The sequence below is a fragment of the Lepidochelys kempii genome, chromosome 1 (assembly GCF_965140285.1).
Source record: "Lepidochelys kempii isolate rLepKem1 chromosome 1, rLepKem1.hap1, whole genome shotgun sequence".
Classification (NCBI taxonomy): Eukaryota; Metazoa; Chordata; order Testudines; family Cheloniidae; genus Lepidochelys; species Lepidochelys kempii.
The window spans coordinates 158605026-158623535 of NC_136380.1; the positions used below are offsets into that span (position 1 = coordinate 158605026).

Genomic DNA, 18510 nt, shown 5'->3' on the forward strand with positions numbered 1-18510 from the left:
TTTGCTGGCTAGCATTTTAGTGGTTTTTTTCTGATTTACACATGAGGATTCTCCCACTGGACCCCAAATAAAGAGCTAAAGAGCTCCTTCAAGAGAATATCACAACACTGAAGAAAATCCCACATCAGTTAAGTGAACTGCAAGGATTGTGTAAATTCAAAAGAATCTAAACTTCCGAACCATAAAGGACACAATGTGAGTAGCTGAGAGCTCTAATTCACCAGTGCAGTCAGTGGGAGGGAGGGCTCTTAGTCCTGCCTGTGACACGTTCATTGACTCACATGTGGGCTCTTATATTGCAAAAAAATAAAAAAAATGAAATGAATAATGTGAGCTCCTAAGAAGGAAAACTTAAAAATTGGAATACACTAAATATCTTACCAATATAATTCTGTTATCAACTAATACAATTAGAAGCACTTTAACATAAGACTTTAGCTGGAGTGACAAAGCTTTAAAAACAACTACTTGCAAATGGCGGAGTTTAGGAGTAAAACGGTTTTGGCAACTAAGGCCTGAATCCTGCAAAGACTTAGGCATCTGTTTATCTTTATGCAGTGTGTGTGGTCCCCTTGATTTTAATGGATCTGTTCACAATGTGTGAAGTTAAGTATTTACGTAAATCTTTGCAGGACAGAGACCGTTTGGATCACAAACACGGACTTTGGCACATGCATAAATCTATTGGATTGAGGCCGATTCTTTGCTGAGTAGGGACCTTTATTTGCAACAAAGTGCATAAGTAAGTGCTTAGATTAAGCATTTGTGAAGTCTTGTTCAAGTCAATGGCACTTAAGCACGTGCCTAAGCGCTTTGCTGAACCAGGGCCAAAAATGCAAAAAAAAAAAAAAAAACAGGAGAAAAGCATGAGTTCAAGAACAATTGCTCAAAGGTTAAAGAATTAAAAAACAAAAAAAACCCACCCAAAACAACCCAAAAAGATTAAGCATTGTGCCAGAAACAAAAATGCAAACAAGAAGTTGATGAGAAAGAAGACATTTCTTTGTATGTTTTGAGGCTTATTTTAAAAAAGGTTATTTTGTTAAGCAAGTGAGGTATGTACAGTACCACCATGTTTTGTAAAAAAGTTAAAAAAGCAAAATTCAGAAGAACAGTTACAGAGAGGTTTAATAAATACACATTATAAGAATATACAGTTTAAGTCTATTTAACCTTTATAGTCCACATAAACATCTCTTTTATAGAAATTCCCTTTAATATTATTGTACATCTTACAAATATTCACCAGAAGCTTGTCTTCTATTGGAAGGAGATTAAAAACTGTCAGATCAAGAAGAAACAGTGTATTATGAAAACACTAACGCTTGCACTTACAGGATAATATAAACCTCTGAATTTCCTCTATCCACTTTACGGCCAGTGTGTGGGGTCAGGTTTGTTTTTTTTAAAAACCATATACTTTGGCTCTGTACTTGGACTGCAACATTAGTCTGTTGACAGATTTTTGGTGCTATGATTAAGGTCCTGATCCTGCAATGAGCTCTGAGTGGACAGACTCCCTGCTTCGGCATCCAGCCCCATTGAAGTCAAGGGGGGCGCTTGAACTCAACACCATTTCAGGATCAGGGTTTAAACCAGGATCAATTTTTTGTTCACCCATTAAAAAAAAAAAAAAGGAACTAGTAAAGCTTCAGTCACAGATGAGACCACGCCTTTGCCCTCCCAATTAAAAATAACCGGCAACTCCAAAGTAGCCGATCGACTTAACAACAAAACAATTCGATGACGTTTGCTCAACCAGTATATAACGCCCTCAAAATCATTCAAACGCCTTACAGAAATGCTTCACCTTAATAAGTCTCTTTGTTGTTTGAGTATCCTTTTCTGACAACCCCAAATGAGCAAAACTCCGCCTCCAGAGAGCCAGTGTAGGCTACTTTTTCACAGTACATTGTAACTACTTATGTACAAGTTCCAATATATTATACATAAAAGAGCAGAATGCTGCCCTTGGGAGTTTACAATGTAGGATCAGTTAGTGCTGTAGATAAAGTCTGATAATATGCTCAGACCACTTTCTTACTGTTTCAGGATATTGAATAGCAGTGACTCTGAGCCAGCTGGTACCTTCACATAGAGTGTGATGACCTTATCTTTTAAGATGTGGCATAAATAGGCAACTGGGGACGGATCACTTGAGGATGACCTGTTCTGTTCATTCCCTCTGGGGACCCTGGCACTGGCCACTGTCGGTAGACAGGATACTGGGCTGGATGGACCATTGGTCTGACCCAATGTGACCGCTCTTATGTTCTTAAAGGACACTTTGCTCACAAATGCTCTGCTAGTACCATTGGCACATTCCACTGCTGGAGCATCTGAAGAGAGTTCATTTTCTTTTTTGCGCTCTATTCTCAAATCTCCTTCCATTTTGTTAAAAATAAGCAGTTTAAAGATTTACGTAAAATATCCTATCAAAATGAATCAAAAGGCACTTGGTATTTCTCTTTTGGCTCAGTTAAGGCATACAGCTAGCAGCTTCCCAAAACTTCTGTCTCTTCATGTGATAAACAGTCACCATCCTGAGAGATTGATGCATGTGCAAACAGGAAACAAAACAAAAACAGAAAACAAAAAAACTTCACCAGGAATTCACCAACTGAATTTCTCAATCCTCTCCTGGTAAATGTGCAAAATGCTCCACAAGACAAATTTCAAATACAGAATAATTTATTCCAGTCTTTTGAGGGTGGAGTTTTGATCACACATGAAGACCTTAATTCCATGTCTGAGATATCATAATTCAGTGTTCTTTAAACCTGTGAAAGAATAGCTAATATGAGAAGTTTGGAAGCAGTGCATAACAAAAGATCAATAACTTCAAAATGCTGTCCACATTCTTTGTTATACACTTTCCTATTCTATGCTGTATTTATAGATGAGGGACCTGATTTCACTAAGGCCTGGTCTACACGACGAGTTTAGGTCGAATTTAGCAGTGTTACCTCAATTTAACCCTGTACCCGTCCACATGATGAAGCCCTTTTTTCGACTTAAAGGGCTCTTAAAATCAATTTCTTTACTCCACCCCGATGAGGGGATTAGTGCTGAAAATCGGCCTTGCCGGGTCGAGTTTGGGATACTGTGGACGCAATTCGACGGTATTGGCCTCCGGGAGCTATCCCAGAGTGCTCAGTCGTGACCGCTCTGGACAGCGCTCTCAACTCAGATGCACTGGACAGGTATACAGGAAAAGTCCTGCGAACTTTTGAATCTCATTTCCTGTTTGGCCAGCGTGGCGAGCTCACCTGCACAGGCCACCATGCAGAGCTCATCATCACAGGAGACCATGCAGTCCCAGAATTGCCAAAGAGCTCCAGCATGGACTGAATGGGAGGTATGGGATCTGATTGCTGTATGGGGAGACGAATCCGTGCTGGCAGAACTCCGTTTGAAAAGGCGAAATGCCAAAATATTTGAAAAAATCTCCAGTGGCATGAAGGACAGAAGCGATAACAGGGACCTGCAGCAGTGCCGCGTGAAAATTAAGGAGCTCAGGCAAGCCTACCAAAAAACCAGAGAGACAAACGGCCGCTCCGGTTCAGAGCTCCAGACATGCCACTTCTATGATGAGCTACATGCCATTCTAGGGGGTACAGCCACCACTACCCCAACCCTGTGCTTTGACTCTGTCCAAGGAGTGAGAGGCAACATGGAAGCGGGTTTTGGGGCCGAGGAAGATGATGATGAGGAGGAGGTTGTAGATAGCTCACAGCAAGGAAGCAGAGAAACCAGTTTTCCCAACAGCCAGGATCTGTTTATCACTCTGGACCCAGTAAACCCCGAACCCACCCAAGGCAGGCTCCCAGACCCTGAAGGCGGAGAAGGGACCTCTGGTGAGTGTACCGTTGTAAATATTATACATGGTTTAAAAGCAAGCAAGCAAGCGTGTTTAATGATTAATTTGCCCTGGCATTCGCAGCCAGTACAGCTACTGGAAGAGTTTGTTAACGTATCTGGGGATGGAGTGGAAATCCTCCAGGAACATCTCCATAAAGCTCTCCTGGATGTACTCCCAAAGCCTTTGCAAAAGGTTTCTGGGGAGGGCAGCCTTATTCCGTCCTCCATGGTAGGGCACTTTACCACACCAGGCCAGTAGCATGTAGTCAGGAATCATTGCAGAACAAAGCACTGCAGTGTATGGTCCCGGTGTTCGCTGGCATTCAAACAACATCCGTTCTTTATCTCTCTGTGTTATCCTCAGGAGAGTGATATCATTCATGGTCACCTGGTTGAAACAGGGTGGTTTTAGTAAGCAGACATTCAGACGTGCCCGTTCCTGCTGGGCTGTTTGCCTGTGGCTGCACAGAAATCTTCCCCGCTGTTAGCCACACGGTGGGGGGAGGGGTGAAGCCATCATCCCAGAGCATTGGGTGTGTGTGTGGGGGGGTGTTAGTTGGGTTTCTGCTGCACGTGAACCCGGAAACCGCAGCCCCTCCTTTTAAATCAGCAACCCATTTTTAATGGCCAACCCAACGGCTACTTCGTACGGGAAACGAGGGCGCTGCTGTTTGAAACCATTCCCACACGTTATGGAGGTTAAAGAAGCCAAAAGACTGTGGCTTACCATGGCTGCTTGCAAGCTGAATTCTGCTGCCTGGCCCTGCGTGAGGGATCTCTCACACCAAACCGGCATACCCTCAATAAGAGGCAAAATGCCACCTTGTAATGAAAGCACGTGTGCTATGTAATGTTAACATCAAGGTTTACCGTGAAAGAATGTACCCATTGTTCTATAAAATGTGTCTTTTTAACTACCACTCTCCCTTTTTTTCCTCCACCAGCTGCATATGTTTCTCCTTCCCAGAGGCTAGCAAAGATTAGAAGGTGAAAAAAACGCACTTATGATGAAATGTTCTCTGACCTCATGCTGTCCTCCCACACTGACAGAGCACAGCAAAATACGTGGAGGCAGACAATCGCAGAGTGCAGTAAAACACAATATGACCGCGAGGAGAGGTGGCGGGCTGAAGATGGTAGGTGGCGTCAGCTTGCTGAAAGAAGGCAGGAGTCAATGCTCAGGCTGCTGGAGGATCAAACTCATATGCTTCAGTGTATGGTTGAGCTGCAGGAAAGGCAGCAGGAACACACACTACCGCTATAGCCCCTGTGTAACTGACTGCGCTTCTCCCCAAGTTCCATAGCCTACTCACCCAGATGCCCAAGAACGTGGAGGGGGGGCCTCAGGCCACCCAGCCACTCCACCCCAGGGGATTGCCCAAGCAACAGAAGGCTGGCATTCAATAAGTTTTAAAGTTTTAAAGTGCTGTGTGGTCTTGTCCTTCCCTCCTCCACCACCTTTCCCGCGCTACCTTGGCAGTTATCCCCCTATTTGTGTGATGAATAAATAAAGAATGCATGAATGTGAAGCAACAATGACTTTATTGCCTCTGCAAGCGGTGATCGAAGGGGGGAGGGGAGGGTGCTTAGCTTACAGGAAAGTAGAGTGAATCCGGGGGGGCGGCGGGTCATCAAGGAGAAACAAACAGAACTTTCACACCGTAGCCTGGCCAGTCATGAAACTGGTTTTCAAAGCTTCTTTGATGCGCACTGCGCCCTCCTGTGCTCTTCTAACCGCCCTGGTGTCTGACTGCACGTAATCAGCAGCCAGGCGATTTGCCTCAACCTCCCACCCCGCCATAAACATCTCCCCCTTACTCTCACAGATATTGTGAGGCGCACAGCAAGCAGTAATAACGATGGGAATATTGGTTTCGCTGAGGTCTAACCGAGTCAGCAAACTGCGCCAGTGTGCTTTTAAACGCCCAAATACACTTTCTGCCACCATTCTGCACTTGCTCAGCCTATAGTTGAACAGCTCCTGACTACTTTCCAGGGCGCCTGTGTGTGGCTTCATGAGCCCTGGCATTAAGGGGTAGGCTGGGTCCCCAAGGATAACGATAGGCATTTCAACATCCCCAATGGTTATTTTCTGGTTTGGAAAGTAAGTCCCTTGCTGCAGCTGTTGAAACAGACCAGAGTTCCTGAAGATGCGAGTGTCATGTACATTTCCCAGCCATCCCACGTTGAATTTGGTGAAATGTCCCTTGTGATCCACCAGTGCTTGCAGCACCACTGAAAAGTACCCCTTGCGGTTTATGTACTTGCTGCCTTGGTGCTCCGGTGTCAAAATAAGGATATGGGTTCCGCTATTGCCCCACCAGTTAGGGAATCCCATTGCAGCAAAGCCATCCACTATGACCTGCACATTTCCCAGAGTGACAACCCTTGATATCAGCAGCTCAGCGATAGCGTTGGCTACTTGCATCACAGTAGCCCCCACAGTAGATTTGCCCACTCCAAATTGATTCCCGACTGACCGGTAGCTGTCTGGCATTGCAAGCTTCCACAGGGCTATCACCACTCGTTTCTCAACGGTGAGGGCTACTCTGATCTTGGTATTCTTGCGCCTCAGGGCAGGGGACAGCAAGTTACAAAGTTCCATGAAAGTGCCCTTACGCATGCGAAAGTTTCTCAGCCACTGGGAATTGTCCCAGACCTGCAACACTATGTGGTCCCATCACTCTGTGCTTGTTTCCTGGGCCCAGAATCGGCGTTCCACACCATGAACCTGCCCAATTGACACCATGATGTGCACATTGCAGGGGCCCGTACTTTGTGAGAAGTCTATGTCCATGTCCTCATCATTCTCGTCACAGTGCTGCAGTCGCCTCCTCCTTGCCTGGTTTTGCTTTTCTTGCAGGTTATGGTTCTGCATATCCTGCTGGATAATGCGCACGGTGTTTATAATGCTCATAACTGCCGCGGTGATCTGAGCGGACTCCATGTTCCCAGTGCTATGGCATCTGCGCTGGAAAAAGGTGTGAAACGATTGTCTGCCATTGCTCTGACGGAGGGAGGGGTGACTGATAACATGGCTTACAGGGTTGGCTTACAGGGAATTAAAATCAACAAAGGGGGTGGCTTTGCATCAAGGAGAAACAGAATGGCCCCCTCAAGGTTAGAACTTAAAACCCTGGGTTTAACAGGCTGTTGATTTCACGGAGGGAGGGAGGAAGGGGGGAGAAAATGAATACAAAACAAATATGGTCTATTTCTTGTTTTGATCCACCTCATCTATCTTTATACATCTTGCTGGCAGCAGACGGTGCAGTACAACTGCTGGCCATCGTCATCTCCTGGGTGCTCGGCAGAAGACGGTGCAGTATGACTGCTGGCCATCGTCTCCGGAGTGCTCATTACAGTACGACTGTACAGTACAGTGCAATATGACTGCCAGCAGGACTGAATCGCCATGAGACAAAACTTAAAAGGGAAATGACCTGGCTGAGTCAACCCCATGTTTGCCCCGGCGCCCCTGACCGGCCTTACCAAGGTCAGCTAAAAGAGCACCTTGGAGTATGGTGACGATGGCTACCAGTCATACTGCACTGTCTGCTGCCAAAAGGCAAAGAGCTGCGGCTGTGTAGCAATGCAGTACCGTGTCTGCCAGCACCCAGGAGACATACGGTGACAGTGAGCTGAGCAGACTCCATGCTTGCTGTGGTATGGCGTCTACACGGGTACCCAGGAAAAAAGGCACGAAACGATTGTCTGACGTTGCTTTCACGGAGGGAGGGAAGGGGGGGGGGGGCGGCTAACAATACGTACCCAAAACCACCTGCGAAAATGTTTTTGCCCCATCAAGCATTGGGATTTCTACGCAGTATTCAAATGGGCGGCAGAGACTGCGGGAACTGTGGGAAGTCGACGGTTGCCTCGGTACTGTGGACGCACACAATCGACTGTATAAAAACGCTTTCTACAAAACCGACTTCTATAAATTCAACCTAATTTCGTAGTGTAGACATAGCCTTCCACTAAATCAGTGGAGTTATACAAAGTAAAATGAGTGTAACTTCTCTGGGTTTACTCTGGTTTGAAATCAGAGTCACCCTTCCTTCCTGCCAACTTCTGAAAAAAAGTACAATTTGAGCTATTAAAATAAATCCACCCCCCAACCAACCAAAAACCTCATATTGCCAAGTTTCACACTCAAGAGTGAAAAATTAAGAGGGCCCCAACCTTTGGAGAAAACGTACAGAGAACGTGACAGAGAACTCAATTTTCTCTACTGTTTTAAAAAATAGTTCTGAAGAAAGAGTTTCATGATTTAAAGAAAAAGAGGTTACTCTTTACAATGCAGAGAAAACCGGCAGATTAAGGTACATGCACATAAACAAAGAATCTGTGATTTCTGCAAGGAGAAGGAGCACAAAGGTGGAGAGGCCAAGAATGACATATGAAAACATTTAATCATCATATAGAAAAACACAAGAAAGACTTACAAGGTCTGGTCCATCTTACACTGGAGTTCTTTTCGTATAAGACGGAGTAAGAACTGTACAAAAACAAATCTGGGTTAAAAATCTAGACAGGTGAACCACTCACCTAAGTTTTCAGTGTCAAATGCATACTGCAATTCTGAATTCTTCATTTAATGTTATCCCAGTTCAGCTGAATGGAAACCCATTATATTCGCACATGTTCAGTCAATGGTTGGAAGATGAATTTGCACCACTCATGTGAGAGGAGCTAAATCAAAGTCTTTCTCTGAATCACCAAGGATCCAGAGGTTATGCAAGGACTGGAGCTGATGGACATTTTTCAAATTAGGACATTTTTGCAGTCCCACCCCACATTGTGACAAAATTGAAAAAACAAAACCCATTGTTTTTTCAAATGGTTTTTTCCTCTCCCTCTCCCTGCAAACCTCTTCCCCCCCACCCCCCGCTTCTGCCTACCTTTTCCGTGGCAAAGTGGGGCAGGGGGGAAGGGGAAAACTGGAGAAAACCCCCATCCCACCCAACACCTCTGCCTCCAATTTCCAAACATTTGGGATAACTATTTCAGACAAAAAAATTGTTCCACTTCTAAATCTGTGGGATGAAAAGGAGTGAAATTCATGGTGATTGTCCTCCCTGCCTCTCCATTTTTTACCAGTTCTAACAATAACTATTTAATTATTGTACCAGCAAGACTCTGACGAGACCAGCAGAGGGAGCCCAAGACTGCAGGAAAAATGGTAACTCTTATACCACCGTTGCTCTGAGACTATGCCCTGGTCTACACTGGGGGGGAGGGAGGGGATTGATCTAAGATACGCAACTTCAGCTACGAAAATAGCGTAGCTGAAGTCGACGTATCTTAGATCGACTTAGAATCACTTACTTCGCATCCTCGCAGCGTGGGATCGACGGCTGCCGCTCCCCCGTCGACTCCGCTTCTGCCTCTCGCCCTGGCGGAGTTCCGGAGTCGACGGCAGAGCAATTGGGGATCGATTTATCGCGTCTACACTAGACGCGATAAATCGATCCCCGATAGATTGATCACTACCCACCGATCCAGCGGGTAGTGTAGACATGGCCACACATTTGGGTCTAATCCTGTAAGCAATTAAACTTACTCAGGTCCATTACTGACTGCAGGATCAGGCCCTTTATACTTATTGTCATAGGTATACCGATTAATACAGTCCTCCATTAAGAGGGAACAGAAGAGTGATCTTACAGATGATGTTTGATGAAAAACCCATGCTAAGAAAATGTCAGTCTTCCATGTTTTCTGGCTAATATCAGTGTGAACCAGTTACAACTATTTTTAGAAGTGAAGGCTGTGATTTTCCAAGGCACCTATTCCCCCTTTACACACCTAATTCCCATTGGAATTCAAGGGCCTAATTCCCTCATGCACTTTTGAAAAAAAATCAGTTTAAAATATAGATCTTAAAAGTGCTATTTGTTATATTGGGGGTGAGGGGGGAAGGTTCCAATAGCTGGATTTATCGCCTTGACAAAGACTTTACCCACTGGCTAGTAGAAATCCTTGCAGTACCAGTAATGGCTGAGTAAAGAAGCTATGCAATCATTTATAAACACACATTTATTCACTTGGAAACATCTGCTTCCCACTTGCTGGGTTCTGTCATCTATGATGGAAAGGGACATTCAGCTCCTTCAAAAGAATTGGATCTTGTGCCAGTCCATAGCAACATGAAAGCAGTTGCTTTTTAAGACAGCCCCTAATATCGGGACGTCTGGTCGCCCTACCTTCCCTGCATGTACGTGACTGAATTCAATGGAACTGTATGGCATATCGGACTGTCCTTGCAGATCAGACAGGAGAGATGGGGCCTGATTCTGAAGAGTCTAACAAAAATTTAGCCCTTCTGTTACCGCATTCCATCAAGTGATACCAAAGCACTTTACAAAGGATTAATAAATGAAGCTTCCCTAATCCTCTCTGAGGTGGGTCAGTATTGCCATCCTCCCTTGGCAGAGGGGCAAACCAGAGGCACAAAGAAGTTAAGAGATTTGACGAAGGGCATTCAGGAAGTCTGTGACAAAATTAGAAACAGAACCTAGAGACTATATTTTCTGCTGCTGTAAAACCACTGAATTTAATAGAGTTACACCAGCAAGTAATTAGTCCACAGATCTCCTGACCCCTTATCTTTTGCCTTAAACACCACAGAAGACAACCTGCCTCGATAAGATAAAATAGGACAAGTCAAAACCAGCCTCTTTTCAGATGATCCCAGCCATTACACTTTTATGTCAAATAGGAGAAAGACACGATGGACATCCAATTGGAATATGTGACGCATTCAGTTGCATTTCCATGTGATACTGGTTCTGTGGCAGTGCAGCCAAATGTGTTACTATCTTAGTAAATTGGTGTTTCTGCTTCAGTGCTGCCTTTAAAGAGAAAAATTTGTGCTTCCAACTACGTTTGCGGCAATCCCTTTGGTGAGCTACTGCATACAGATATCACCCAGTGAAGCTAAGCGGCTCTCTGGCTTCAAAGTTCAACAGGTTTCAGAGTAGCAGCCGTGTCAGTCTGTATTCACAAAAAGAAAAGGAGGACTTGGGGCACCTTAGAGACTAACCCATTTATTTGAGCATGAGCTTTCGTGAGCTACAGCTCACTTCATCAGATGCATCCGATGAAGTGAGCTGTAGCTCACGAAAGCTTATGCTCAAATAAATGGGTTAGTCTCTAAGGTGCCCCAAGTCCTCCTTTTCTTTTTGAAAGTTCAACAAGAATTTCAAAATGCTCATCTTAGCTCTTTAAATAAAAACAAACAAAAATAGCTCTACAATATGAATGGAAACTTCCCACTCAATAATAGAATATACAAATCACAATGACGTGAGGAAATTTCCATTTTAACATGAAGGGCTTTTTAAGAAAGAAATCTGGCACTAAATGTTTTATTTACACTTACTAGTAAGGCAAATGCATCTGCCACCATTAGCATGTAAAATACATTATTCCAACCAGAGGGAGAGATGAGACCAGCTAACAGAGGCCCTAAAGCAGCACCTAAAATACAATAGTGATATGACATGTTAAAATTCTGAGATGGAAACATTACTAGTTCCAATGACAAGATATTCCGTGTTTGGATATTTTACTCAGTTTCAACCTTCATAAAAGCAAACCCATTTTGGCACACATTTGTAAGAGGATCCATAAAGTTTATAGACAGTATATATGGCTGCAAAGCTGCCATAACACTGGTGTAGCCAGATGGCCAGTGGATGATTCCCCTTGGTTAGAGGCATCTGCAGATTGTGTAGGTCTATCACAGTGAATCTCTGCCTCCCTCACCACTGCTGGTGCAGAGGGCATAACCAAGGCATCCTTGATCAGGTGTCCAGAACAGCCCCATGGCGTATACTGTTCTAATTTGTGCTGGGGGCCAGCCCACCACCACCAAGCCTGGGGAAGTAGAAAGGAGGCCTAAAGCCATCTTTGCCCATGACCCACTCCCAAAGTGATGCTGAGTACTAGCCAGGTGTGACATGGAGAGAATCCAGCTTGACAAAGAGCCTGAGTTGATTTTGTAGCACTGACAGTTTGGGGGGGGAGGGAGGGAGCCATCTTTTTAAATGCAAACTGCGCACATGTGATGTGCAAATCATTGAGACACAGACATGGAACTCCTTGATGCCAGCTTTAGTCCGCTTTCAGAGCAGAACTAAATTGTAATTCTTTAGCACCTAGAGCCACAGAAAGCCTCCTGCAGATAAGGCCGGCAGCTTCCAAACAATAGCTTACCTACAGAACCTGTTCCATCGATGATAGCCGTAACTGTGGACAGGGCTCTTGCATTTCCTTTCAGACTTTTATGGGTACCCTATCGTGACAAATATTCCATTCAGAACCATTTACAGATGAGCCTGGGAAATGGCCATGCATCTGCCTCATGCTCCTGGCCTTTCCCATAGAAAAACATATCATGAAATAATGGACAAATACATGTTAGCATGAACTTTACCAAGTAGCCTTAAATAGCTATGGACAAGACCCTTTTATCATTGCCTAAAAAAAATAAAAATAAAAAAAAATCGCCCATGACCAATCTACTTTAATGATGTTCTTTATAAATAACCCTTTCTATTCTGCATGCAAGGTGTTCAGGCAGAATGGGCTGCACTTCAAGCCCACAATTTTTCGCTGAAACTGCATAGTGGTCTGTCAGTACAGCCACTGTTGATATCAGAAAGCTCTGCAGAACAGAAGAGAATCACTAATTGGACAAGAACACTAACAAAGCTAGAGTATCAATGATAAAAGCCATATCAAGGCCCACTCAGCAGGTTATTGAGTCAAAAGGCACCAAAAGGAAGTAGTTGTGAAGGCCATTTTCATTAGGCCAGTTATTCAATAGGACTGCAGAGCAAAACTAATGATCATAGGAACAATTTTATAACTTGGTATATAGGAGACTTAAATGGCTCAGAGGATTGTTAAGAAGACAGAGCCTTTCATTTACTTAGGGCACTGAGGAGAATTCAGTCTAGGTCACCAGTCACCTAAAGTCATTAGTGTCAGATGGTTGTTCAGTGACATACGAGAAAATCAGTTGGCAGTTTCCATCCAGCTCCCAGAGGGCAGGTGTCTACGTGACAAGATCCTACAGTCTAGCTGCCAGTCACAGCAATGAGACTATTGACTGAATGGACCTGAAGGGGGAGCTCTCTCTCAACCCTACAGCTCCCTTTTGATCACTAAGGAGGCACAGGAGGAATGCTGAGGTGGGGTGTGGATTTAAATTCTGCTGCCTTTCCTGTACCTATTCTGCTGGTGAAGGACCTCACTCTGTAGGGCTCTCACCATCCAGCACCTTTCAAAGCAATACATTTACCTAGCATTGAAAAAGCAAAATTGAAGAAAAGGTACCCGGGCAATGTTTTCATGGAGCATGTGCTGCAGTCAGACCACAAGCCTGCAGGGCCTAGTGTGGCAGGGCAGCAGGGCACACAGGCTGACTGGGGTGCAGTATATGGGTGAGCAGAGGCTAACATGAGCAAAAGGAAGGGCAAGCAACCGGTAGTGTCCTCCACACCTAATGGAGAGAAGTCTCCAGCCCATTGCACACCTGATCCCTTACTCTCAAAGGTGCAGGGTAAAAAAAGTGCAGGATGTGGGTGGCAAATGACAATCTAAAGAGACATGGCCTTAATGTGCGTTCTGAGGATCACACTTAAGTGTTTATCTAAGAGAGCCCCTCTTTGATCTCCTTACGAGGCAGGAGTAATTTGGAGGCCACTCATCTGTATTAATGCAGGGTTGAGTTCTTTAATGCTCCCCATCCTGCTCATTACTCTTTACCTTGTACACAAAAGTACAACCCACACACACACACTACATCTGTACTACACAGAATTGAGCCCTCAATGCTTTACACACATTTACTACTCGTCACAGAAACCAGGCTTTCCCCCGCAAATGAAGGCAAATGAGCAGGACTGTCTGCTAAATGTAAAACAAAGAGCCAAACTCACCAAGTCAGCTGAGACCGCAGTTGTGATCAGCGCATAAGGACCGTTCACCAGGGCTCCACTGATAAGCAGCATAACTGTTGGAAGTTCGATGAAGAAAAGTAAACACAAAGTTTCCAGAATTTATGTTATTTTCCATCACAACCCCATGTGATGATCTAGACCTTGATCATTCAACATACTACATATCTTTAATAAATGCAATGTAACTACAAGAGTATATTCATGGGAAGTACAATTTTGTACAAGTACAATTTTGCTTCAAAATGGCTAACAAGGCTACCAGGGAAAACAAGGGTATAAAGCCATCTCAATAGTAATGGACAGATTTAAGCACAAAGGAGTGTTTGCTTTCAGCACAGTGGAGAACATGACTATGTCCGTCACCAACTCTTCAGCTGCTTGTGCCTTTTAAGACTGTAAACCCTTCTGGGTGGAGATGAGTCCTTTATCAGTTTGTACAGGGCCTACCACAATGGGGCTCCAAAGCTCAACTGGGCCTTTGGATGCTTGTGCCATACATATAAAACCTCACCACCAGCACTGCCTTCACATTTCAATTCCTCTCCTTTTGTATTTGGTAGGAGGCCACAAATAAACTGAGTTTATCCAAACAAAAGGTCAAAATCGCATGCCTTTAAGTTTATAAGAGAATCTTTAACCATTTCTGATACTTGGAAGAGGGAATCAAGCATTCTCAGTTCCAGGTACAAAAAACAGTGTTATTCACTGGTTATTCAGGGTTCTCACTCCTCACCCCCACTCATTTCCTGACCACGCAAAAAGAAAAGCCCCTTATCATGGCCTCAGGGAGGCAAGAGCATTTTCGTTGATGCATGCTGTTCTATCAGGTTTTCTTGATTAAATTCCCTCTCTCCCATCTCAACTCAGTCATGCTTATGGCACCCAGAGATGTATCCTTTTAACAATGATTCTAGTCTGCAATGAGCCAGAGAGTAGGACTCCCAACACCATTAAACAGAGTTATCCGACAGTGTACATTTTGGGGCACTGGGTCAGCTCAGAGGTGCATTCTCCTTACAATTACATGCCTCTATTTGAGCTTCCTTACAGAAATATTTGACCACCTAATTCCTAATAATTCTCTACACATTATCAGCATGCTTCAGTCCCCAATCCACTTGAGGAATATTTTTCCTGACCCCTAAAAATGCAAACTCACAAAGATGTTCTTCATTTAAAATAAAATTGGCCACTGAGTTCCCAGGATAATGTTTGTGGTTTTATACATATATTTCCTGTTTCCCCCTAGTCTTTTTCTCTCCCTGCTGGTGTTTGAAAGACTTGAGCAAACAGGGAAAATGGTGAAAGTTGCTGTACAACATACAAATGTATAAGCTAAAACTGGATAAGACTTTTAAAAAAATGGTTTTCTTCTAAGATGTTTCAGTGGTTACTTCTAACAATAATAGGTACAACGTTTGCAGAGAGAAGTTGTGATTTTTAAGGTAATTATGTTCCTTTCTGCTTCCAAAAGGAGATCAAACTGTTCCCATTAATTCAAGAGTATTTTGTCGTCTTTGGATTTCCTTATCTCCCTCCCCTGACAAGGGCTCTCCAGATTCATCAGTGTTTGAGGCTGAGAGCAATGAACTCTACTCCTACTTTTAATCTGCCTTTCTGTAAAGTCAAGCAATGGCCCAGATCACACTTCCAGCCACTCTGTGCATGATTCTCACCCTCCTGAGTGGCAGGGACACCATCCTCCCCTTCCTAGGGTATCGTCCTCCTTCCAGGCCCACAGAGAGTCTCTGGAACTAGTGACACAGCTTGGACGAGGCATTAGCTTTCTAGCAGAAGTCCTTAAGTGGAAGGGAACCCACATTTAAGGGCGTGTGTGTGTGGGGAATCGCAGGGGGAGCAAGGCAATGGAAGGTCCTGGGAGCGTGACTCCAGTTCAGCTGCACGGCCAGGGAGTTTGATGGGAAGCCCTAGAGAACATCCCCCTCCAACAGAATGGCTGGGGAGAAACTCTGCAAGGGGAACCACACAGAGAGACCTCCTTCCCCTCAGCCCATTCTGTCAGACTGCCCCTCTTGTGGTACAATCTGTCTAGATGCAATTCGGAGCTGGTCAAACAAAGGTGTCCCCCCCCCCTTCAAATAGTCTCCTTTTCTCAAAATTGGAATTTTTTTTGGTGAAAATGTCTTAGTTTTGTGTGCTCGTCTGTCTGTCTTTTGGGGGGAGGGGGAGGGCTCTCAGTTCCCCCCCACACCCTTTACCAGCAGTGAAATGGATAAAAATGGGGATGGAGGAGACGAGAAATTCAAAAAGCAAAAATTAAACATATTTAAACCAAAAAGTTTTTCGAATTTTTTTTTTATGAAACATGTTGAATGGAGGAAAAATATCATTTCTTTTTGAAATCCCTGAAATAAAAAGGGCTTTGAGTTTTCCAAGGTTTTTGTGAATGAGGTTTTCCATGTTTCGACCAACTCTAATGCAATTATTTTTCCTACGGCCTGAAATGAAATAACTGTGCTACTGAAATGCTGTCCCTGGCTCTTTTCCTCAGGGTGGTTCATGGCCTCTAAAGAGGCTAAGCAGAAATCCAACTGACTTCACTGGGAGCCGCCGGTGTTCAACACCTCTGAAAAGCAGACAATTAGTTTCTAGACTTTTCCCCCAGAAAAATCAGTGTGAATGGAACAAAAGTAAAAGAAAACTAAGTCCAGTTAAAAGCAGGCAGAATGTAATTTAAGTTCTCACCTATAGTAGCTTCTAGGCCCATTTTACTGATTGCAGAGAACATGTATAGCTGTAATGGATATGAATGGGTAAACATTTAAGTAGTAAAAAAACAGAAAAATAAGGTTTGATTCTATTTTCACGCTTTTACCAGCATAAATTCCCACTGAAGCTGAGTGAGAGCAAGTTAAGGCCCCTGCGCTTCACAGAATTGTAGGTTTTCACACACACAAAAAATCACCTTAATGTCACAACATGAAAAATACTAGTTGTCTGTGTGATGAAAAGTTGTTTGTTATTTTTGCTGCTGGAGTCCCCAGGCATGGAAATCACAGTCAATTTCCCCATGCGGCTGCTTGTCTCACAGGGGTCTCATAGAGGTAGCTAATTAATATGACCATAATTTTTTAACCCGTCAGACTTTCAAATTAAACATAGCACAGAGTTCTGCTGATTCTGGCAAGATGAGTGTATGCATTGTAGAAGTACACTATAAAAATCACAATGTACATATGTGGCAGCCAGACTCCTAACATTAACAGCTCAGCAATTTTGATTATTTGGTGGTTGTTTGAAATCAAAAAGACAAATCACTTATTCATAGATTCATAGATATTTAGGTCAGAAGGGACCATTATGATCATCTAGTCTGACCTCCTGCACAATGCAGGCCACAGAACTTCACCCACCACTCCTAAAAAAGACCTCACACCTATATCTGTGCTATTGAAGTCCTCAAATTGTAGTTTGAAGACCTCAAGGAGCAGAGAATCCTCCAGCAATTCTGATTCAGAATTGAATAACTGAGTAAAAGGAGTGCTGTCAAAGCCAGCTGAATGTGATAATTTTTCATAGAGTTCTGTAGCATATGACGTGCCAAAGAATGGCGTATTTAATTTATTAAAACCAGCCCAAACCTCTGTGTTGGTTCTTGTGCAGAGACTTTTCAGAGCCACTTTCATCCTGGGGTGAATGATCAGAGATTGCTGAGAACAGCAATCTCTAATGGAAATGCTCACAGAGCCTCACCCAGTCGCACAGAAGGGCACAACTAAAATAAGGAGAGTAGATCTTACGGCAGGTGCTGCTAGCAGTAACATCATTCCACAGGTTGAAGCCCTTTTTTCCAGTCTATCTGATATCATGCCTGCCAAAATGCCACCTGAAAAAGAGACACATTAAAGAATAAATTTGATGAGCATTTTATGCAATATAATTGGACATATATTTCCCCAAAGTTACAGCAATCCAGTGTAATTGTTCTAAAGGTATGCTTCTGTTATAAACACACATAAAGCATAGGACTGAAAATCTAGTTTGAGTTAGTAGCTTTATCATCATCATCTATGCCACAAATGATTCGACTGAGCTGGACAATCGCAACGGGCACTGTAGTCTGTCTCATTGGCTCCTTCTGAGGTCATCTGTACACCCAAGATGATGTAATTGGTGGGGACATCTAGAGTATTGCTGTGTCATTAGTAGAGTGGCTCGCCAGCATTTTCCAGCTCCTGTTTTGGAACCCAACTGCGTCAAACAAGCCTCTGGGGTTGAACCAATGAATTGAGGCCTCCATGTCCTCTGGAGGAAGAATAAGCCTAGCCTCAACACGTAGGATGTTATAGTCTGACCATGACAAAAGAGCCATCATCATAAACCCTGTGTCCCATCCAAATTCAAGTGTAAGATCCAGAGGTATGTCACCCACATTTACTGAGCCACAAATCACTTGGTAGGATGCACCAGAAGCCACCTTGTGTCTGCTTTCAGTTAATACTGGATACATCCTTTGGTTACCCTGGCAAGGATGCAGTAGAGATTTCATCTTGTCTCCTTGTGCTGCCCTGTCTGCCTGTCTCCTCATGTTGCCTCTTGTCCTATACCTAGATGGTATGCTCTCTAGGAAAGGGGCCTCTTTTTTGTTCTTTGTTTGTCCAGCGCCTCGCACAATGAGGTTCTAAATTCATGACTATGGCTCCTGGGTGCTCCT

At 43.9% G+C, this 18510-nt stretch overlaps 1 protein-coding gene across 2 annotated transcripts in view; it reads right to left on the bottom strand.

Annotated features, from left to right (window-relative positions):
• Positions 1–1171: 1171 nt before the first annotated feature.
• Positions 1172–18510, bottom strand: part of SLC37A1 (solute carrier family 37 member 1) — a 60260-nt gene continuing 42921 nt past the window's right edge. For both annotated transcript variants that reach the window (XM_073359754.1, XM_073359744.1), the window contains 7 exons: positions 17597–17682; positions 16542–16590; positions 13815–13888; positions 12085–12163; positions 11249–11346; positions 8310–8362; positions 1172–2780 (listed from right to left, as the gene is read on the bottom strand). In XM_073359754.1, coding sequence (XP_073215855.1) covers positions 2765–2780; positions 8310–8362; positions 11249–11346; positions 12085–12163; positions 13815–13888; positions 16542–16590; positions 17597–17682 — 455 coding nt within the window. In that variant the 3' untranslated portion in view covers positions 1172–2764. The remainder of the gene's footprint in view (positions 2781–8309; positions 8363–11248; positions 11347–12084; positions 12164–13814; positions 13889–16541; positions 16591–17596; positions 17683–18510) is intronic.